The sequence below is a fragment of the Heptranchias perlo genome, chromosome 2, assembly GCF_035084215.1.
Source record: "Heptranchias perlo isolate sHepPer1 chromosome 2, sHepPer1.hap1, whole genome shotgun sequence".
NCBI lineage: Eukaryota > Metazoa > Chordata > Chondrichthyes > Hexanchiformes > Hexanchidae > Heptranchias > Heptranchias perlo.
Window position 1 is genome coordinate 41,005,045 of NC_090326.1, and position 23,283 is coordinate 41,028,327.

At 44.4% G+C, this 23,283-nt stretch overlaps 1 protein-coding gene across 6 annotated transcripts in view; it reads left to right on the forward strand.

The window, feature by feature from the left end:
- The window catches only part of fars2 (phenylalanyl-tRNA synthetase 2, mitochondrial), a 475,406-nt gene that overhangs the window by 164,835 nt on the left and 287,288 nt on the right, over positions 1–23,283 (forward strand). For all 6 annotated transcript variants that reach the window (XM_068001781.1, XM_068001784.1, XM_068001785.1 and 3 more), the window contains one exon: positions 6,023–6,154. In XM_068001781.1, the coding sequence (XP_067857882.1) occupies positions 6,023–6,154 (132 nt within the window). The remainder of the gene's footprint in view (positions 1–6,022; positions 6,155–23,283) is intronic.

Consider the following 23,283-nt stretch of genomic DNA (forward strand, 5'->3'; position numbering starts at 1 on the left):
GATCTGCAGTAAATCATTGCTGCTAACATTAAAGGAGTCTGCCACTCTAGCAGTATCCTTTCAAAAAAAAAATTAAATTAACTTTAATAATCCTTTTGTTCTAAATGCAAGTTATTGGTTAAATATTTGTGCTTTTAAACACTCACCATCAGGAGCACTAGTTGGGAAATGTTAAAATAGAACAAAAGAACCATGTAAGGTTGGCTCTTTGCTAGAGCAGTCCAATCTAATCCTGTTGCCTCACACTCTCCCTGTAGCCCTGCATCTTCCTCTGCTTCAAATATTTATTCAATTTTCCCTTAAAGGTTGCAATGGTCTCTGTCTCAACAACCCCTTTGGCAAAGCATTTCATTCTCCAAAAAATCCTCTGTGCAAAATAATTTCTTCTAAGGTCTCTCTTCACTCTCAGTGATAATTTTAAATTGATTACCCCCCGTCATTAACTGCCCAACCAGAGAAAATAATCATTCCTTATTCACTCTACCAAAATCCTTCACGATTCTAAAAACCTTAATTATATCCTCTCTTAGCCTTCTTTGCTTCATTGGAAATAGTTGCAGGATCACAGGTTTCTTCTCATAACTATAGTTTCCCATCCCTGGCATCATTACATAGAACGTACATCACAGAAACAGGCCATTTGGCCCAACAGGCCCATGCCGTTGTTTATGATCCACACAAGCCTCCTCCCTCCTTACTTCATCTAACCCTATCAACATATCCTTCTATTCCTTTCTTCCTCATGTGTTTATGTAGCTTCCCCTTAAATGCATCGATGCTACTCACCTCAACCACTTCTTGTGGTAGCAAGTTCCACATTCCAACCACTCTCTGGGTAAAGAAATTTCTCCTGAATTCCCTATTGGATTTATTAGTGATTATCATATTTATGACCCCTAGTTCTGGTCTCCCCCGCAAAAGAAACATGTTCTCTACATCTACCCTATCAAACCCTTTCCTAATCTTAACAATCTCTATCAGGTCACCCCTCAGTCTTCTCTTTTCTAGAGAAAAGAGCTTCAGCCTGCTCAATCTTTCCTGATAGATATAACCTCTCAGTTCTGGTATCATCCTAGCAAATCTTTTTTGCACCTTCTCCAGTGCCTCTATATCCTTTTTATAATATGGAGACCAGAACTGTTCACAGTACTCCAAGTGTGGTCTAACCCAAGGTTCAATACAAGTTTAACATAACTTCTCTGTTTTTCAATTCTATCCCTCTCGAAATGAATCCCAGTGCTTGGTTTGCTTTTTTCAATGGCCTTATTAACCTGCGTCGTTACTGCGTCATTACTTTTAGTATCACTGTAGCTGTAGCCCCTGATCCCTCTGCTCCTCTATCCCATTTAGAGTCTTATTATTGAAGCAGTATGTGGCCCCCTTATTCTTCCTACTAAAATGTAACACCTCACACTTATCTATATTGAAATTCATTTGCCAATTACATGCCCATTCTGCACGTTTATTAATGTCTTCCTGTATTTTTTTGCAGTCCTCCTCCGTATTAATAATACCCCCCAATTTGGTGTCGTCCGTAAATTTTGAAATTGTACTTTCGATTCCCGAGTCCAAATCGTTTATGTAAATGATGAACAACAATGGTCCCAGTACCGATCCTGTGGAACACCATTTCTCATCTTTTGCCAGTCTGAGTAACTACCTTTAACCTCTACTCACTGTTTTCTGCTTTTTAGCTAGCTTGCTATCCATTCTGCTACTTGTTCCCAGACTCCACATGCTCTGACCTTAGCCATGAGTCTACTATGCGGTACTTTATCGAAGGCCTTTTGAAAATCCAAATATATTACATCTACAGCATTACCCTTGTTTACCCTTTCTGTTACTTCTTCAAAGAATTCAATAAAGTTGGTCAAGCATGACCTTCCCTTTTGAAATCCGTGCTGAATTTCTTTATTATATTTTCGATTTCTAGATGTTTTTCTATTACATCTTTGAGTCAGGATTCCATTATCTTTTCTTCCACTGACGTTAAGCTAATTCGTCTATAGTTCCCTGGATTGGTTCTATCTCCCTTTTTAAATATTGAATCACATTAGCTGGCTGTCAGTACTCTGGCACTATTCCCTTTTCTAATGAATTTTTATATATATATATATATATATATATAAAATATATATGTAATGGTGCCTCTGCTATCTCTTCCCTAACTTCTTTAAATGCACGGATGCAATCCATCCAGATTAGGAGCTTTATCCTCTCTAAGTTTGATTAGTTTATCCATTATCGATCTCTCCTTCTAATGTCATACCCACCCTGTTAGTCTCCCTGGTAAATACTGAGACAAATTAATTATTTAATATTTCTGCCATTTTGCTGTCATTGCCTGTCAATTTATCTTGTGTATCCCTTTGTGGCCCTATCCTTATCCTGATTTTTCTTTTGTTATTTATGTGTCTGTCAAATTCTTTACTATTTCTTTTTATATTCCTTGATAATTTAAGTTTTTGTAGTTTCTCTTTGCCTTCCTTCTTTATATTTAAAGTTTTTTCCTATTCCCTTTTGCCATCCTCTCTTTTGTTATCTATGTACTTACCGTATGCCTTTTTTTAGTTTCAATGTCACTCTTATTTCTTTATTCATCAATGGTGTGTCATTACTGGCTAATTTGTTCTTGCTTTTTAGTGGGATATATTTCTCCTGGACTCTATTGACGACTGTTATAAATGTTTCCCACTGCTGTTCTATTTCTTTGTTTGTCAGTAAATTTTTCCAGTTTATTTCCCCTAGTTCCATTCTCATCCCTTTTAAAATCAGCTTTTTTCCAATTTATTACTTTGGTCTTTGACTTATGTCCTTCTCAATCTTTATGTTAAACCTTATTACGTTGTGTCTTATGTCTGCGTGCACTTCCCATCTGCACCACTTGACTTCCTGTTGTCACATTTTTGTCACACTCTGTCAATTTTTGCCCATTATAATTTCCTGTATACACATTTATTGTGTGTTTTGCCAGTGTAAACTTGTCACACTGTAATTACACAATCTGGCCACTTGGTGCCTTAGTGCCAAATCTGTGGACATCTTCACAGAGCCTCACCGAAAAAAATTCAGAGTCTTTGGCTGCCATCTTGGATCAGTCAGCAGGTAAGTTTTGTTTTTATGTTTATTATTTATTCTTTCCATCTTTTAGCATTTTATTTTAAAATTCTGCAGATTTCTTTATCCTATGTATTGTTTTGCCTTCACCCGGAAAACTCCTATTACAATTTTAAATTGTTTTTTAGTCCCATGTTCTTTTGTGAACTTGCTATTGCAAACATTTGTCCCTAAATCCACTGTATATTCACTCATCCATTAGGAATTGTTGTTCTGAAAAACACTCAGCAAAGAACAAAAAATGTCCATTGTTAGTGAAATAACTATTAAAAATTCCAAGTGGAATGGCAACTCCTGGACTTTCACGGCCTGGGAAAAGGCATCCCTGCTTCCATGCTCAAATGTGCTATCTGCTGCCCAACTAGCCCCTCCCCCCCCCCCCAAAACCCGGTGGCAAATCACCCATTTAGCTCCTACTAGAGAGAACCAGCATCTATGCCTTCCCAACCATTCAAGGAACTGTAGGCTTCATAGGTATTCTATGCTAGCAATGTAAGGAATTGGTAAAGTGGTAGATCCATTGGCCAACCTCCCTATCCCCTTCCACTGATCTGCAAGGGAGGAGAGTGGGGGGAAAGAGGTGGGGTTTTAGGAAGGAGGGTAGAGGAGGTGAGGGAAGGATAGAAGGGTGGGGAAGAACAGTAAGGAGAGGAGGGATATAGGGGAATAATTAAAATGACCCCTTCCTCTCCTTTACTTTCTTTGATCCACCTACTCAACCCCTGTGTCCTCTCATTTTGCAGTGCTACCACTGGCACAAGGTTGCAAGTACAGCATGACAAGTTTACATAGGTAGTTTCCATTATAAATGTGAGCACAGGCATTTACAGTGGAACTATATAAAAATAAGGACAGAATGTATACGTTTAAAATGTGGAATGAATTCCATCCTTATGCTCTGGCCCAATTATCCCTTGACCTCTAACCCTGCTTCACCTGAAAACTACAATAGATCTTGACTACCCATGGGCAATGCTACCAGTGATCAACTAGTCGTATTATGAACATTATATCTGTGAAGCTTGTATGTTTGAGTACCAGTAGGCTGTGTAATGTTTTTACCTCGCGTCAGTCATTCTATGTGACTTCAGTAAACTTGCTGTATTATAGCAATGGGTGAACTTCTGTCACATTTGGGCTGCGGTGGGACCACATTAAACATCAGAAACTGTACTCGAAGCCCTGGCTTACCTGTGAGTGAAGCCATGGAAAATCTATAGATGTATTTTTTAAGAGGTACTGGTGGTTAGATTTTCTTTTTAAAGTATTGCAGTGAGTTGACATAGTTGTCATTGAAGCCTGTACTGCATACTGCTTGCTTGCTGAGAATAACAGTTGTTAATTAGGATTCCGACTGAAAAATCACAATTTTTGTTTGGATATTTATTAACAAACAAAATGGAATGTTATGTTTTTTAATAATCTCAGTGTATAGATCATAGACGTACAAAATATTAACGTTTCACTTTTACTACCACATGGTTTTACTGATGCCTCTGTCGGTTCTGTTCTACAATAGCACTTTTTGGTGCATGTTCAGCTGTAAGGATTAACATTACATCTCACTTTGATGAAATTGATGAAGTGTGATATCAAAGTAAATAATTCTTGTTTAATTCTTCAGAGAAAAAAGGCTTTAGGAATTTTTTTAAAACTAAACTCAAAGCTTTTTACCATGGATTTGCAAACAGGAAAGACTGAACAGGCTGGGACTCTTTTCTCTAGAAAAGAGAAGACTGAGAGGTGACCTGATGGAGGTCTTTAAAATTATAAAGGGGTTCAATGGGGTAGACATAGAGAAAATGTTTCCACTTGTGGGGGGAGGGGGTCCAAAACTACGGGCCATAAAAATAAGATAGTCACTAATAAATCCAATGAGGAATTAAGGAGAAACTTCTTTACCCAGGGAGTGGTTAGAATGTGGAAGTTGCTACTACATGGAGTAGTTGAGACGAATAGCATATATGCATTTAAGGGGAAGCTAAATAAGTACATGAGGGGAGAAAGGAATGGAAGGATATATTGATAGGGTGAGATGAAGTAAGGTGGGAGGAGGCTTGTGTGGAGTATAAACATCAGTATAGACTGATTGAGCCTATGTTTCATAGGCTGTAAATTCTATGTAAAAGAAAAGTGCCGCACTCTGGATTAAACATAAACAGACAAGCAGTGTATTTAGGCAAGGCACATACACAGACCTCTGTGATTCCACTTTGTCTACAGCACAGATATTAAGCAGAAACCAAAATAAGACCACATGCGTCTCAATGTACTTTGACAGTAAACTAGCTTACAAATGCAGCATTTTACAAAGTTCGAATCAATGAACTAATACTAAATCTAGCTGATTCAAAAAGAAATATGATCTACAGCTATAATTCAAATCAAGACAGAAGTCTGTCACACATAATTCCACACCCTATTAATATTTTCAGACTGAAATTACAAATTAATTCTCTTGTTCTAAAAGGAGGAGAGATTAATAAAAGGGGTGATGGCTAATGGCGATTGATTTAAATATGAACATTTTTGAAGTCCATCAAGAATGCTAAGCCTACTTTATAATTTTTGAGAAGTTACTGTTCATTCCCAGATAATGTTTTTAATAGGATTACCTGCTTCCCAGTGAATTTGACTCATTTTCCTTGCATGCCAGGTGGCTGTGAGAATTTGACAAGTGATTGATTTAGTTTTGGAGGGGGCCTGAACTGCACAAAGCACTTTTCATATTGGAAAAGACATGACCATTTTTTTCCCTGTGTTTAAAGATTTATTGCTGTGCACCAAACTGTTGTATATGGGTTTGTTTGCTATTTATTTTCCTGGAATTCAGTAATTGGTGTCATTAGCTGAAGGGTAAATTTTTACCGTAGCCCCTAATGCTGTCATATTTGCTTTGCAACAGGACTGGAAATTAGATGGGTGGATTGCTATTTCCCATTTACACACCCTTCCTTTGAAATGGAAATCAAGTTCCAAGGAGAATGGATGGAGGTCCTAGGCTGTGGGATCATGGAGCAGCAACTAGTAAACTCAGGTAATTAAATAGTGCTGAACAATTGTCATTGCAGTTCAGAGCTTTTTGAAGTCTTCTTTGATTCTTGATTTAATTCTCTCTGTTACTTAAAAATGTTTTTTGGCACTAATTTTCTTTCCAAGTTTTAAAATTATTTGAATGTTTCTGCCAAAGTACTCTTAAGAGCAATTGCATATAAAAGCAGTACATCACCTAAAAGCTGACAGAAGTTACATTATACATATTGTACAGTTGTATGTCATTTATGCAGGAAATATTGGAAGAAACATTTGTGCGGCGGTTAGATAAATGCTGTTTCCTCCATCAGCTGTACAGCTTGCTATGCTTTCAAGTTTTGATTCCTTTGCTGTGGACACAAAACGCACTCTTTTCATAGCCTTCATATGTTCATTATATGGCCTACATCTATAACAGTTGGCATTGAAACAACCATAAGTCAAATTGTACCATATTAGATATGAGCCAATTGCCAGTTTACACATCATGGATGTTACACTTGAAATACGCAAGTGTCATGAAGGATTTTCTTTTGTTGTTTAAAGAAAAGTAATTTATTTTGGTGAGTAAATTTTTTGCACTTCAAGGCAAGGGATGTTGATGCTGAGAAATGGGATGGTTTTCCACTTTTGGCATTAAGCTCTCTCAATTCAAGTACAGCATAGGCCAAGTGCAGAGTAGAGCTCCTTCTGTTCTGTCAGAAAAATTTGTCTTAAACTTACCCTCGCAAGAGCACCCTTTACAACATTTAAGCAAATTCTCCATTTCTAACTACCAGCTATCCTTGTACTTCCCTAAATGAGACTGCCAATTTTGTGCTGTGGACCCATGCCCACTAGGAATTGGGTTGAGGAAACCCAAGCTCAATTCACTTAGGATCTTTATTGGCAAGAGAGACAGCAGATTTTCATCTTATCAAACTCAGTTGAATTTAAACACTCTCCCAGAACTTTATAGCCTGTATCCAATTTCACAAAGTCTTACCTACCTATCAACCCTGTCTTCACCAAGCTCCACTTGTTTCTTGATCCCAGAGTATTCACTTTAAAATTCATGTTCTATTTTTCAAGTCCCTCCATGACCCTGCTCATGGATATCCAGTGGAGCATAGGATGTGTTGGGATAATTCCTTCCTTATCCTTTTAATAGATTCGAAAAGCTAGAGACAGTAATAGAATCATAGAACGATTACAGCACAGAAGGAGGCCATTCGGCTCGTCGAGCCCGTGCCGGCTCTATGCAAGAGCAATCCAGCTAGTCCCACTCCCCCGCCCTTTCCCCGTAGCCCTGCAAATTTTTGTCTCTTCAAGTACGTATCCAATTCCCTTTTGAAAGCCATGATTGAATCTGCCTCCACCACCCCCTCGGGCAGTGCGCTCCAGATCCTAACCACTCGCTGCGTAAAAAGGTTTTTCCTCATGTCACCTTTAGTTCTTTTGCCAATCACCTTAAATCTGTGTCTTCTGGTTCTTGACCCTTCGGCCAATGGGAACAATTTCTCTCTATCTGCTTTGTCTAGACCTCTCATGACTTTGAACTCCTCTATCAAATCTACTCTCAACCTTCTCTGTTCCAAGGAGAACAACCCCAGCTTCTCCAGTCTATCCACGTAACTGAAGTCCCTCACCCCTGGAACCATTCCAGTAAATCTTTTCTGCACCCTCTGTAAGGCCTTCACATCCTTCCTAAAGTGCGGTGCCCAGAATTGGACACAATACTCCAGTTGTGGCCGAACCAGTGTTCTGTAAAGGTTCATCATAACCTCTTTGCTTTTGTACTCTATGCCTCTAATTATAAAATCCAGGTTACCGTATGTTTACTTAACTGCTTTCTCAACCTGCCCTGCCACCTTCAACGACCGGTGCACATATACCCCCAGGTCTCTCTGTTCCTGCACCCCCTATAGAATTGTATCCTTCAGTTTATATTGCCTACCAAAATGTATCACTTTGCACTTCTCTGCATTAAATTTCATCTGCCACTTGTCCGCCCATTCCACCAGCCTGTCTATATCCTCTTGAAGTCTATTACTATTCTCCTCACTGTTCACTACCCTTCCAAGTTTTGTGTCATCTGCAGATTTGGAAATTGTGCCCTGTACACCCAAGTCCAAGTCATTAATGTATATCAAAAAAAGCAATGGTCCTAGTACCAACCATTGTGTACCTTCCTCCAATCCTAAAAACAACAGTTATATGTCTGAGAATGAACTTCATTTATTATTGTTTCAAAACATTCATCTCAGCACTTCATACAGAATAGTACATATTTAGCCCTACGTCTAAAACAATCTGTGCAGGGAACTTCTTGGGGGAAATCGTGAGAATGGCTTCTCCGAGCCTGTTTACGTTACCTGATCTTGAAGGTAGGCAAAAGTTCCCACTGAGTGAAACACTGTATCTCTTTTTATACCATTTTCTTTTATGGCCTAGTTCCTGCCGGATTCAATGCTATTAGGTGCTTTATGATCCTTAGATCTTAGAACAGATTGCTAGACAGGGATGAGGGGGCCCCATATCCTGTCACACCATACCTTCATTTCCTATCCTTGCTGTTCCTAAGCCATATCTTTCTTGTACAAGGCTTTAATGTTATGCTCTATAGTAAAAGGATCCTACTGCCTTTTTGTATTACAGTAATTCACTCCCTTACAGTACACCCCGCTGTTATCAAAAGCCTGTGTTTAACCTAACAACCTTTTTAGCTCTATTATCCAACTAGCTTATATATTTATATATTTAATAATCAATATTTGCCTATTCTTACAGAACAATGTCTTTGGCCCTGAAATTCTCCAATTTTATCAGCATCATTGAGGGGAAAAGACAGGATTTGCGAGCACACAGTTTAAACCAATTCTGCCATATTAGCTGTTCGGTCCTTGTTCTGTATTAGGATAATGTAAAAACATATCTGTATAGGGGTACGGTAGCATCGTGGTTATGTTACTGGACTAGTAATCCAGTAGGCCTGGACTAACATCCGGAGTCATGAGTTCAAATCTCGCCATGGCAGCTGGTGAATTCAAATCAAATTAATTAAATTCAATTAAATTAATTAAATAAAAATCTGGAATTAAAAGACTAGTATCAGTAATGGTGGCCATGAAACTACCGGATTGTCGTAAAAACCCATCTGGTTCACTAATATCCTTCAGGGAAGGAAACCTGCTGCGCTTACCCGGTCTGGCCTATATGTGACTCCAGACCCACAGCAATGTAGTTGATTCTTAATTGCCCTCTGAAATGGCCAAGCAAGCCACTCAGTTGTAAAATCTCGCTACGAAAAGTCAGAATAAGAATAAAACCGGACGGACCACCCGGCATCGGACCACTAGGCACCGGACACGACAACGGCAAACCAAGCCCAGTCGACCCTGCAAGGTCCTCCTTACTAACATCTGGGGACTTGTGCCAAAATTGGGAGAGCTGTCCCACAGACTAGTCAAGCAACAACCTGACATAGCCATACTCACAGAATCATACCTTTCAGCCAATGTCCCAGACTCTTCCATCACCATCCCTGGGTATGTCCTGTCCCTCGGCAGGACAGACCCACCAGAGGTGGCGGTACAGTGATATACAGTCAGGAGGGAGTGGCCCTGGGAGTCCTCAACATTGACTCTGGACCCCATCAGGTCAAACATGGGCAAGGAAACCTCCTGCTGATTACCAGCTACCGTCCTCCCTCAGCTGATGAATCAGTCCTCCTCCATGTTGAACACCACTTGGAGGAAGCACTGAGGGTAGCAAGGGCACAGAATGTACTCTGGGTGGGGGACTTCAATGTCCATCACCAAGAGTTGCTCGGTAGCACCACTACTGACCGAGCTGGCCGAGTCGTGAAGGACACAGCTGCCAGACTGGGCCTGCGACAGGCGGTGAGCAAACCAACACGAGGGAAAAACTAACTTGACCTCGTCCTCACCAGTCTACCTGTCACAAATGCATCTGTCCATGACAGTATTGGTAGGAGTGACCACCGCACAGTCCTCGTGGAGACGAAGTCCCGTCTTCGCACTGAGGACACCATCCAATGTGTTGTGTGGCACTACCACCGTGCTAAATGGGATAGATTCAGAACAGATCTAGCAGCTCAAAACTGGGCATCCATGAGGTATTGTGGGCCAGCAGCAGCAGAATTGTATTCCAGCACAATCTGTAACCTCATGGCCCAGCATATTCCTCACTCTACCATTACCAACCAACCAGGGGATCAACCCTGGTTCAATGAGGAGTGTAGAAGAGCATGCCAGGAGCAGCACCAGGCGTACCTAAGAATGAGGTGCCAACCTGGTGAAGCTACAACTCAGGACTACCTGCGTGCTAAACAGCGGAAGCAACATGCTATAGACAGAGCTAAGCGATTCCACAACCAACGGATCAGATCAAAGCTCTGCAGTCCTGCCACATCCAGTCGTGAATGGTGGTGGACAATTAAACAACTATCGGGAGGAGGAGGCTCTGCAAACATCCCCATCCTCAATGATGGTGGAGTCCAGCACGTGAGTGCAAAAGACAAGGCTGAAGCGTTTGCAACCATCTTCAGCCAGAAGTGTCGAGTGGATGATCCATCTCGGCCTCCTCCCGATATCCCCACCATCACAGAAGCCAGTCTTCAGCCAATTCGATTCACTCCACGTGATATCAAGAAACGGCTGAGTGCACTGGACACAGCAAAGGCTATGGGCCCCGACAACATCCCAGCTGTAGTGCTGAAGACTTGTGCTCCAGAACTAGCTGCGCCTCTAGCCAAGCTGTTCCAGTACAGCTACAACACTGGCATCTACCCGACAATGTGGAAAATTGCCCAGGTATGTCCTGTCCACAAAAAGCAGGACAAATCCAATCCGGCCAATTACCGCCCCATCAGTGTACTCTCAATCATCAGCAAAGTGATGGAAGGTGTCGTCGACAGTGCTATCAAGCGGCATTTACTCACCAATACCCTGCTCACCGATGCTCAGTTTGGGTTCCGCCAGGACCACTCGGCTCCAGACCTCATTACAGTCTTCGTCCAAACATGGAGAAAAGAGCTGAATTCCAGAAGTGAGGTGAGAGTGACTGCCCTTGACATCAAGGCAGCATTTGACAGAGTGTGGCACCAAGGAGCCCTCGTAAAATTGAAGCCAATGGGAATCAGGGGGAAAATTCTCCAGTGGCTGGAGTCATACCTAGCGCAAAGGAAGATGGTAGTGGTTGTTGGAGGCCAATCATCTCAGCCCCAGGACATTGCTGCAGGAGTTCCTCAGGGCAGTGTCCTAGGCCCTACCATCTTCAGTTGCTTCATCAATGACCTTCCCTCCATCATAAGGTCAGAAATGGGGATGTTCGCTGATGATTGCACAGTGTTCAATTCCATTCGCAACCCCTCAGACAATGAAGCAGTCCGTGCCCACATGCAGCAAGACCTGGACAACATCCAGGCTTGGGCTCGTAAGTGGCAAGTAACATTCGCGCCAGATAAGTGCCAGGCAATGAACATCTCCAACAAGACAGAGTCTAACCACTTCCCCTTGACATTCAACGGCATTACCATCGCCGAATCCCCCACCATCAACATCCTGGGGGTCACCATTGACCAGAAACTTAACTGGACCTGCCATATAAATACTGTGGCTACGAGAGCAGGTCAGAGGCTGGGTATTCTGCGGCGAGTGACTCACCTCCTGACTCCCCAAAGCCTTTCCACTATCTAAAAGGCACAAGTCAGGAGTGTGATCGAATACTCTCCACTTGCTTGGATAAGTGCAGCTCCAACAACACTCAAGAAGCTCAACACCATCCAAGATAAAGCAGCCCGCTTGATTGGCACCCCATCCACCACCCTAAACATTCACTCCCTTCACCACCGGCTCACAGTGGCTGCAGTGTGTACCATCCACAGGATGCACTGCAGCAACTCGCCAAGGCTTCTTCGACATCACCTCCCAAACCCGCGACCTCTACCACCTAGAAGGACAAGGGCAGCAGGCACATGGGAACAACACCACCTGCACGTTCCCCTCCAAGTCGCGCACCATCCCGACTTGGAAATATATCGCCGTTCCTTCATTGTCGCTGGGTCAAAATCCTGGAACTCCCTTCCTAACAGCACTGTGGGAGAACCTTCACCACATGGACTGCAGCGGTTCAAAAAGGCGGCTCACCACCACCTTCTCAAGGGCAATTAGGGATGGGCAATAAATGCCAGCCTCGCCAGCGATGCCCACATCCCATGAACGAATAAAAAAAATTCTTACAGAATGTATCTGAGCTGCTCAGTAATAAAACAAACAATTCAGCGGATTGAACAATGAGGTGTTGGAGGCACTTTGGCTTCACTCCGGTTGCTTACCTTTTCACTTGGGCTAAACATTCAAGCTAAGTTCTTAACACTGATTTTAAGGATATGAATTGGCAGCATTTGGAACAGGTATAACAGGTGAGATAGAATATTTATTTTAAGAACACTGACCCTAAATAGGAGAAAAAACAGCAGTGGTTCCCAGTGGACCACATCCTCTCTGATGGTATGAAGCATAGAATCATAGAATCTTACAGCACAGAAGGAGGCCATTCGGCCCATTGTGCCTGTTCCAGCTCTTTGAAAGAGCTGTGCAATTTAGTCCCATACCCCAGCTTTTTCCCATAACCCTGCAAATTAGTTCTCTTCAAGCATGTTACTCGCACCACCAGATACATAAAGTCACAGTGGTCGATTTAAAAGGTTAGGAATCACAAATTTCCTGAATGGATGATGTGACAAATATTTAAATTTCAACCTTGCTACAGTTGACCTTGTGCTCCAATTGGTCATCGTATTCTTTGATACAAGCCATTTTGTGTAGTCGAATGACTACAGGATTGGAAATGTAGACCAGTGTTCCAATCCTGCAGCATAAAGCCCATGAATATTTGGATGGTTCTGGTTCTGTATTATAAGGGGAGACAGAAGGCAGTTCTATCAAATGCCTTGTCACACCTAAAACTAGTAGAATGAAGATCATTTGTGACCACCTTGGTGCTGCGGCACGAGGATAACACTCCCAAAAGATACTCCCATTCCTTACTATCAAATACTTTGCATTGTCAAGAGAAAATACCAATGATACCACCCTGCACTTTGTGATTAACATTCAAGAGACAGTGAACGTTAGCTGACAAGTTCCTTCCCAGATAAAACTAATCTGATTAATTTGAACTAATTTAGCAATCAATTTGTTCAAGTGAATTGTCAGAAAATGTTACAGGAATGTTAGCTCAACATATAAATTGGTGTATCAGAAGCACAGTGTTGTTGGGGATCTTGTTCTTTTAAAGAATAAAGATATTGACGGCCTCATGCCATATTTCCAGAATGGACCCTGAGAAGGGTACGAGTACGAACACCTGATGTGTTGGACCACCATGAAGTGAAGTACCCATCTTCTCTGTGAAAGTGTGCACAGGAGGGTGGCAGTGAGGCAATGACACAGTGTGAAACTGAAAAATAATGACATTGAACTGGAAAGTATATTACATTGAAACTTAAAAGTACATAATATTTATACACACAATAAAGCACTATTTAGTTGAAGCCAATGGAAATACAAATCGAGAGAGATATAAAACGGGCAGCCATCTCGTCATCACCTGTTTTACACTATCACACAAAGCCAAGATCTACTCCGTAGAATGCCAAGTATTTTCACAATAAATGTGAGATTCATTGCCAAACAATACATTTAATAAGATAAGGAAAAGGAATGAGGGTGTAGGATATGGAAGTTTGTCATGCAATTTGAAAAGGTATTTGAATCAATTTTAATCCCGTAGTTCCATATTCCATACTGACAGAGCTGAGGAAGAAAAATGTAGTGCTCTGTTGCTTACAAAAGCCAGTAGGGAGAGAGGAATTACTGGTAGATCTAATGCCCCATCTACAGTCACAAATTAGAATTGAATCACCAAAAAAAATGGATGAATTGGTTTCTATTAGTGATTATAATTGTGGCAAATTCAGCAGAATCAGAATAAACAAAGTACATCATTTGCTTTACTTTGATATCAATTTTATGCCTTCACTAAATGTGAATTATCATCATACAGCAATAACTATAATAGTTGACTACAGAATTGTAGTTGTGCCAACACATGGCTGCCAACACCTTGAACAGTTGTAAGCCTCCTAAAATTGACGTACTCCCTGTCGTAATCCTTTTTCCAGGTAATGCAGGACGTTTTACATTGTCTTTTCACCTCTGGGATCTGGATTCAAATCGAGCCTCAGTTAAGGGTGATGAAACTCTCCTCTGCTATTGTGAAATGAGGTTGAACAGTTTTAATTCAGTTCTCAGGGGGCTTCACAGCAGAAATTTGGGACTAAGTAGAAGTTACACTCAAGAGAAGCCACAGGATGACTGGTATGAGAAGTAGAAAAATTATCAGATTGAGTTAGTACATGGTGATTTTCAATTTGGGCAGAGGGAACTTTTCTCTCCAATCTCTGCATATTTTACCTGACCTGAGTCAACTGTGGCTCAGTGCTGGCACACTCACCTATGAGTCTGTGGGTTCTAGTCGCACTCCAGAATCTTGAACACATAATCTAGGCTGACACTTCAGTACACTACTGAAGGAGTGCTGCACTGTCGGAGATGCCATCTTTCGGATGAGGCATTAAATCGAGACCCTGTCTGCCCCCTGAGGTGGATGTAAAAGATTTCTTGGCACTATTCGAAGAAGAGCAGGGGAGTTCTCCCTGTGTCCTGGCCAATATTTATCCCTCCACCAACATCACTAAAACAGATCATCTGGTCATTTATTTCATTGTTGTTTGTAGGAGCTTGCTGTGTGCAAATTGACTGCCACATTTCCCTACGCTACAACAGCGACTACACTTCAAAAGTACTTCATTGGCTGTAAAGTGCTTTGGGACATCTTGAGGCTATGAAGGGCACTTTATAAATACAAATCTGTCTGTGTGACCTGAGAGTTCTCGAACCTGATCCCGGCTGCTTAATTATGTTTCATTTCCCAGTGCTAACATCCCTCACCTTGATGAGCAATAAAAATTCACCCATAAAAGTAAATTCTTTGCAATTATGAAAAACAAAAGGATATTAAACAACAAATGTGAAAAGATTTTTATGGGTAAAAGCATAGCTTTAGTTTTCCATTTATATAAATAATTTGGATATAGACACAAGACGAATGGTATGAAATTAGGGGCATGGCAAAATGTGATGAAGGATGCAGGAGGACATAGTCAGGTTAGCGGAGTGGGCAAATAAGTGGTAGATGCAGTTCTTTCTCATGGCTATCACTATAAGAATGAATGGGGAATTTAGAAAATATTTTTGACACATTGGGGCTGATTTTCGGATGGCTGAGCGAGTGCGTTGGGGGCGGGGGGGCTCCTAAAATGGTGGAATCCCGGAGCGGGTTCGGAGCCCAGCTCCAACCTGCTGACTTCTGGGTTCCCCAGTGCCGCGTTTGGGTGCGCGCGCAATTAAAGCCGGCGGGATGCTGCTTTGGATAGTTAGTTAGATACTTGAGGTACTTGACAGACCTCACAGAGTGGACATTTTGGCAGGGGTGCAATTTTGAAGGATCCTCGGCGTGTTTCCCGTGCTGTGGGAAACACTCCCTGTTGTAGCAGTCGTGTTTCAGCAGGCAGTGGGAGATGCAAATGCTTATTTGACAGGTGGGGAGAAAACCTCATGTATTGCAGCAGGGCACTCTGTCAATTCAGACAAAGATTTGACTGCAAGACCTTTGTCTTTTCACTCAAAATGCTTAGTTTATATCCTAAACTCTGTTGTGCAAACACACTTACCTACTTTGCGGACCCCCTCAAACTCACATCGTCAGAATGGGGGGGCGCCATAGCTGCATTCATCACTTAATCCGAGGACGAGCAACATCACCAGCCTCGCCAGGCACGCTGTCCACCTCCGCCACGTGGAGCTCCACAACACGGTGCTGCGCCACAGTCGTGCAACTACACATACACCCACTATAGGGTGACCCAATGGGTGGCAACAAGTGTGGGTGTTCATGGTGAACCTCATGCAAGGGACTTATTACACAAGCCAGTCAAGAATGGTCAAGACGTGGCAGTAGTGGTGACAATAATAATATTTAATGTGCCATTAACAAAAATCAAATATAAATATAAAACATGACAAACCATCAAACACCCTTGTGCGTCCCCTTTCTGCTCACAAAACCTTTGCCTGAAGCTTACGAGTACTCTTACGTGGTGCTTCCCCTGTGGCTGCAGCAGAGTTAGTGGCAGGTTGGTCTTGTTCATGTCCTGACCGATTAGATGCTTTGGGCCTACGCCCTCTGGGTTTCGGTGCCCGAGAGGGCCCCTCCAAAGACTGCTCCACCTGCACCTGTGCAGGGGCAGACTCGACCACCTGGAGCGGAGGCAGCATTGCGGGTACTGGTTGAGAGGGGGACAGCGGGTGAGACATGGGGGCGCTTTGAGTGGAGTCCCCACTTCCATGTCCCCTTTCGCCATCTTCCCTCTCCTGGGCCAGGCCCACATCACTCTTATCAATCTGTTGGACGACAGTTTGGAAGACATGTGTGAAGCCTTGTAAGACCAGTGCTAGTGTATCTGCCTACCTGTTTAAGGCGGCAGAAAGTTGCTCACCCTGAGTCCGAAGAGTCGTTGTCAAGGTCTCAGGGGACTCATTGGTGAGCCGTGCTTGAAGCTTGATGGAGGCTAGCCTTCCCTCCATCGCAGACATTCCCGCACTTACCCGTGACACTATCTCAGAGATGCCCTCACATCCCTGTGACAGTATTTCAGAGATGCCCTCCCGTACCTGTGCCACCATTCCATTCATGTAGGAGTTGGACTCCTCGATCCTCTGCGCGATTGTAGAGAGTGTGCGTGGCACCTGTTCCAGTACCTCGCAAATGTGCTGCTGCCCCTGGATCATTCTCATTTTAAAGGATGGCCCCCAGGGTTCAGCATCTGTGACCAGCTGAGCAGAGCCTGGAGAAGAGTGCTCCCACCGACGCGGACTCTCCACAGCTGCCCCTGCCACCAGTGTCTGCTCATGCTCACGTGTGTGGTGACTCACCATGTGCGACCCCAACTAAGTGAGGACGGGGACCCACCGAGGTGTGTGTATCTGCGCTGTGGATGGCTCGCTCAGATGTGACGTTGCCCCCTCAGAGGCCGGCAGGCCCTCTGAGGAATCGCCCCTCACCGTCACGGCGGTCGCTGAAGGCCCTGTAAGAGAACAGAATATTAAGCATGATGAAGAGATGATGAGGTGCTGAAGGTGGCAAGGCATGTTAACATCAATTGATATTGTGAGTGCTGAATGTTAAAGTTCTGTCGCCAGCCGTTTGTCAGGTCGTAGTTTCGGCGTCCCCGATGGACAGGCACTCGAGGATGCGGCTAAGTTCAAGAGCCTCCTGCTCCGTGTCCATGAGGACAACCTGATGTTGTGGCCCCCCCTCCGGACTTCGCTCTCTCCCATGCATTCTGGGCTCTCTTCTTCTATAAGGGGAGAAAGTAGAGGTGTGAATGAGGGATGGTGACGTGGCCAACCGCAGAATGCAGTGGTTTGGTTGAGGCTGACCATGAAAGAGGTGCATCAGAGGGTGAGTATGAGACAGGGCCATGACATTGTATGAGGATTGGGTTGAGTGGTAGTGGTGGGATGAGTACTGGGGAGGTGAGGATGAGGTTTTAGTGGGTGTGAGGAGTGATGTGATAGAGTAGTGGGGGCGGTGATGTGGAAGACGGAGTGTAGGAGAATGAGTAAGTATACTCACTGGCTGACCTAGTTAGGTAATTGAAGCGCTTCCTGCACTGGATCCATGTGCGGGAGACGTTGCTGCTGCTGGTGACCTCCTCTGCCACCTCGAGCCAGGCCTTCTTGGTGGCAGAGACAGACCACTTCCTCCCGTCCTCTGGGTATAAAATATCCCTCCTCCTCCTCCTCACCCCATCCAGTAGGACCTGGAGTGAGGCATCATTAAATCTGGGAGCAGCCTTTCCCCTGGTCTGCTCCATGCTGCACTTTTGGTTGTTTGCTGCAGGAGCAGCATTGGAGGACTGCCCCTTTAAATGGGGCTCCTCCAGCGGACAGCCTGTGATGCAGGTGTGCAGTCCGCCCACTGCGCAGGTTGATGACGGGAAACCTGGAAGCCACGGTAAGTGCCTTCAATTTACCCGCGATTGCATGGGGAACAGACGGATTTTACTGGGTGGGTTACCCACGCGCCCAGTTACTCCCCCGCTGCCATCCCACCTTCCTGGTAATATCGGGGCCATTATGTTAGTGGAACATGGAATGCTTTACCACAAGTGGCCATTGGAACTAAAAGGAAATCGGATAAGTATTTGAAAAAGTATAATATGAAGAATAATAAAAGTATAATAATAAAAAATAATAAAATGAAAGAATGTGGGAAACGGGAATGGAAACAGGATTGGAGTAGATAACTCCTGTAGAAGAATTTGCTTCAATGCGGGCATAATGGCCTCCTTTTGTCCTGTAATTTTTATGATTTTATAACTCAGAGCTCTTCCTGCACCTAATGGTGGAATGGAAATTTACTGTAAATCCAGGAGAATAACAGTAACATGGCTGCAAACAAAGATATTCAAGAGGTAATTTTTTTTTAAAGTCCAGGTTTTTTCTTTGTAAACTCATAAGTTGATTGCTGTGATTATAATTTGTGAAAGGAAACAGATCTGACTCTGGACAATTAGCCATTATAAGGTCAACACTACAGTTGTGTGCAAACATTCTATTAGCCATTTGAACAATGGCCGATTTAAAGGCCGATGTTAATTTCCGAGCTAAGGTAAGGCTTGAATGCCCAGCTGTTGGTACAGGTGGTAGATAGGGATTTAAACTAATAAGAGGGGGGAGAGGGTTAAGGTAGGGTAAATTTATAAGTCTAAAGAGAAAAGTCAAGGTTGTAGAATAGTGTAGCGATTTGGGTAAAAAAAAGCAGTGTGTGTCAGGAAGGGACAGAGAGTTTAACGTAGGTAATAGGGCATTAGTGACTAAGGTCACATCAGGGAAAATAGTTAGAAGTTAAAATTAAAGGCGCGATATCTGAATGCACAAAGCATTCGTAACAAGATAGATGAATTATTGGCACAAATAGAGATAAATGGGTTTGATCTAGTAGCCATTATTGAGACGTGGTTGCGGGGTGACCAAGATTGGGAACTAAATATTCCAGGTTTTTTATTTATTCGTTCATGGGATGTGGGGGATGTGGGCGTCGCTGGCAAGGCCAGCATTTATTGCCCATCCCTAATTGCCCTTGAGAAGGTGGTGGTGAGCTGCCTTCTTGAACCGCTGCAGTCCGTGTGGTGAAGGTTCTCCCACAGTGCTGTTAGGTAGGGAGTTCCAGGATTTTGACCCAGCGACAATGAATGAACAGCGATATATTTCCAAGTCGGGATGGTGTGTGACTTGGAGGGGAACGTGCAGGTGGTGTTGTTCCCATGTGCCTGCTGCCCTTGTCCTTCTAGGTGGTAGAGGTCGCAGGTTTGGGAGGTGCTGTCGAAGAAGCCTTGGCGAGTTGCTGCAGTGCATCCTGTGGATGGTACACACTGCAGCCACTGTGCGCCGGTGGTGAAGGGAGTGAATGTTTAGGGTGGTGGATGGGGTGCCAATCAAGCGGGCTGCTTTGTCCTTGACTTTTAGAAAAGGAGTGGGGGATAGCCCTGATAATAAAGGATGACATAAAGGCAGTAGTGAGAAAGGATCTTAGTTCAGAAAAACAGAATGTCGAATCATTTTGGGTGGAGTTAAGAAATAACAAGGGGCAGAAAGCCCTGGTGGGAGTAGTTTATATCCCCCTAACAGTAATTATAGTGTTGGACAGAGTATTTATCAGGAAATTAGGGGAGCATGTGACAAGGGTAATGCAATAATCGTGAGTGACTTTAATCTTCTTATAGAGTGAGCAAACCAAATTGCCAAAAGTAGTTTGGAGGACAAGTTCTTGGAATGCATTCGAGACAGTTTTCTGGAACAATATGTTGTGGAACCAACTAGGGAACAGGCTATTTTGAATCTCGTATTGTGTAATGAGTGGTAAAGAATGAATTAGTAATCTCATAGTTAGGGATCCTCTGGGGCAGAGGGATCATAATTTGATAGACTATCACATTGAGTTTGAGAGTGATGTAGTTAAGTCCGAAACTAGTGTCTTAAATTTAAACAAAGCCAATACGTAGGTATGAGGGGCGAGTTGGCTAAGGTAGATTGGGAAATTAGATTAAAAGGTATGACGGTAGATAACCAATGTGAACATTTAAAGAAATAATTAATAATTCTCAACGAATACGCATTGCCTTGAGGAATAAAAACTCCACAGGAAAAGTGATCCAACCGTCGCTAAATTGAGAAGTTAATGATCGTATTAGATTAAAAGAAGAGGCTTACAATGGCCCTGATATTACCGGGGAGGCGGGATGGCAGCGGGGGGGCGATTGGGTGTATGGGTAACCCACCCAGTGAAATCCGTTCGTTCCCCGCATGATCGCGGGTAAATTGGAGCCACTTAGTGTGGCTTCCGGGTTTCCTGTCGGAAACCTGCGCAGCGGGCGGACTGCGCACCCGCATCACAGGCTGTCAGCTGGAGGAGCCCTATTTAAAGGGGCAGTCCTCCAGTGGCTGCTCCTGGAGCAAACACCCAAAATTACACAATGGAGCAGCCCAGGGGAAAGGCTGCTCCTAGATTTAGTGATGCCTCACTCCAGGTGCTACTGGATAGGGTGAGGAGGAGGAGGGATGTATTTTACCCGGCAGACGGGAGGAAATGGCCTGCCTCTGCCACCAAGAATGCCTGGCTCAAAGTGGCAAAGGAGATCACCAGCAGCAGCAGCAACGTCTCCCGCACCTGGATACAGTGCAGGAAGCGTTTCAATGACCTGACCAGGTCAGCCAAAGTGAGTACGCTTACTCATTCTCCGACACTCCATCTTCCACATTACCGCACCCACCCCACAACTCATTCTGCACTGCCAACACTACTCGATCACATCACTCCTCACACCTACTCAAACCTCATCCTCAACTTATCTGCACTTACTCAACACTTCCTCACCTCCCCAGTACTCATCCCACCACTACCACTCAACCCTATCCTCATACAATGTCATGGCTCTGTCTCATACTCACCCACTGATGCATCTCTTTCACGGTCAGCTGCACCCAAACCAATGCATTCAGCGGTTGGCCACGTCACCACGCCTCTCTACTTCCTCCCCTTATAGAAGAGAGCCCAGAATGCATGGGAGTGGGCACAGACCAGAGGGGGGCCACAACATCTAGTCATCCTCTGGGACGTGGAGCAGGAGGCACTGGAACTGAGCCACACCCTCAAGTGCCTGTCCATCGGAGATGCCGAGACTGGCACCTGACAAACGGCTGGTGACAGAACTTAAACGTTCAGCACACACAATACCATTTGATGTTAACATGCCTTGCTGTCTTCAGCACCTCAAACTTACAAGGCTTCACACATGTCCTCCAAACTGTCGTCCAGCAGAGTAGTAGGAGTGATGTGGGCCTGGCCCGGGGAGGGAAGATGGCGAAAGGGGACATGGAAGTGGGGACGCCACTAAAAGCGTCTCACCCGTTGCCCACCTCTCAACCAGTACCTGCAATGCTGCCTCCTCTCCAGGTGGTCGAATCTGCCCCTGCACAGGTGCAGGTGGAGCAGTCTTTGGAGGGGCCCTCACAGGCACCAAAACCCAGAGGGCTTAGGCCCAAAGCATCTAATCGGTCAGAGCATGAACAAGAGCAACCTGCCACTACCTCTGCTGCAGCCACCGGGAAGCACCACGTAGGAGTAGTCGGATGTGAAAGGCGAAGTTTTTGTGAGCACAAAGGGGATGCACAAGGGTGTTTAACGGTTGGTCATGTTTTTTATTTATATTTGCTTTTTGTTAATCGCACATTAAATATTATTATTGTCACCACTATTGCCACGTCTTGACCATTGTTGACTGGCTTGTGTAATAAGGCCCTTTCATGAGGTTCACCATGAATGCCCACACTTGATGCCACCCATTGGGTCACTCGACAGTGGGTGTATGTGTAGTTGCAGGACTGTGTTGTGCAGGGGGCGGGGGTGGGCTGGTGGGGCGTTGCTCTGTCCAGGTGGTGAGGACTGGTCTCTTCACACTGTCTGATGTTAGGAGAACCGTTCACATATCAGTGTCTCCCTGGCCTCACGAGCAGCCAGTTGTGCCGCTGTTCTGCCCATGGGTTGCTCCTCCTCCTCCTCCTCTTCCTCCTCCTCCTCTGCCTCCACCTCCTCCTCCTCAATGTGGGTGGCAGATGTTGATGGGGCCTCCTAAAGCAGCACCCCTCTCTGTTGTGCCATGTTGTGCAGGGCACAACACACGACTATAATGCATCCCACTCTGTCTGATGCGTATTGAAGCGCTCCCCCAGAATGATCAAGGCACCTGAAGTGCATCTTGAGCAGCCCTATAGCATGCTTAATTGTAGACCTGGTAGCGATGTGGCTGGTTATATCAACGCTCTTGCTCAGTGATGGGGTTCCTCAGAGGTGTCATGAGCCACATGTACAGGGGGTATCCCTTGTCCCCAAGGAGCCAGCCCTTAAGGGTGTTCTGTACGTGGAAGAGGGGCAGGATGTTGGATTCCCGGAGGATGAAGGAATCGTGGCAGCTGCCAGAGAATCTGGCGCACACGTGAAGGAATCTTTTGCGGTGGTCACAAATGAGCTGAGTGTTGATGGAGTGATTGCCCTTCCTGTTGTTGAACAGTCCTGGCTCGTGTGGAGGTGCTCGTATTGCTATATGGGTGCAATCGATTACACCCTGCACCCATGGGAAGCCAGTCACAGCCTTCTCCGTCTGGCTGAGGCTATCCATGGGGAAGTAACACGAGGTCGTGCGAAACAAGCCGTTGATGACCTGCTTTATGCACTTGTGTGCAGATGACTGAGAGACCCCAGCGATGTCCCCGGTGGCACCCTGGAACGATCCGGAGACGAAGAAGTTGAGGGCAGTGGAGACTTTGACAGCGACAGGAAAAGAGATGCTGCTTGGCCCAGCTGGGTGCAGCTCGGCATGAAGGAGGCTACATATGTCTGCGACCACCTGATGACTAACTCTGAGCCTCCGTATGCACTGCTCCT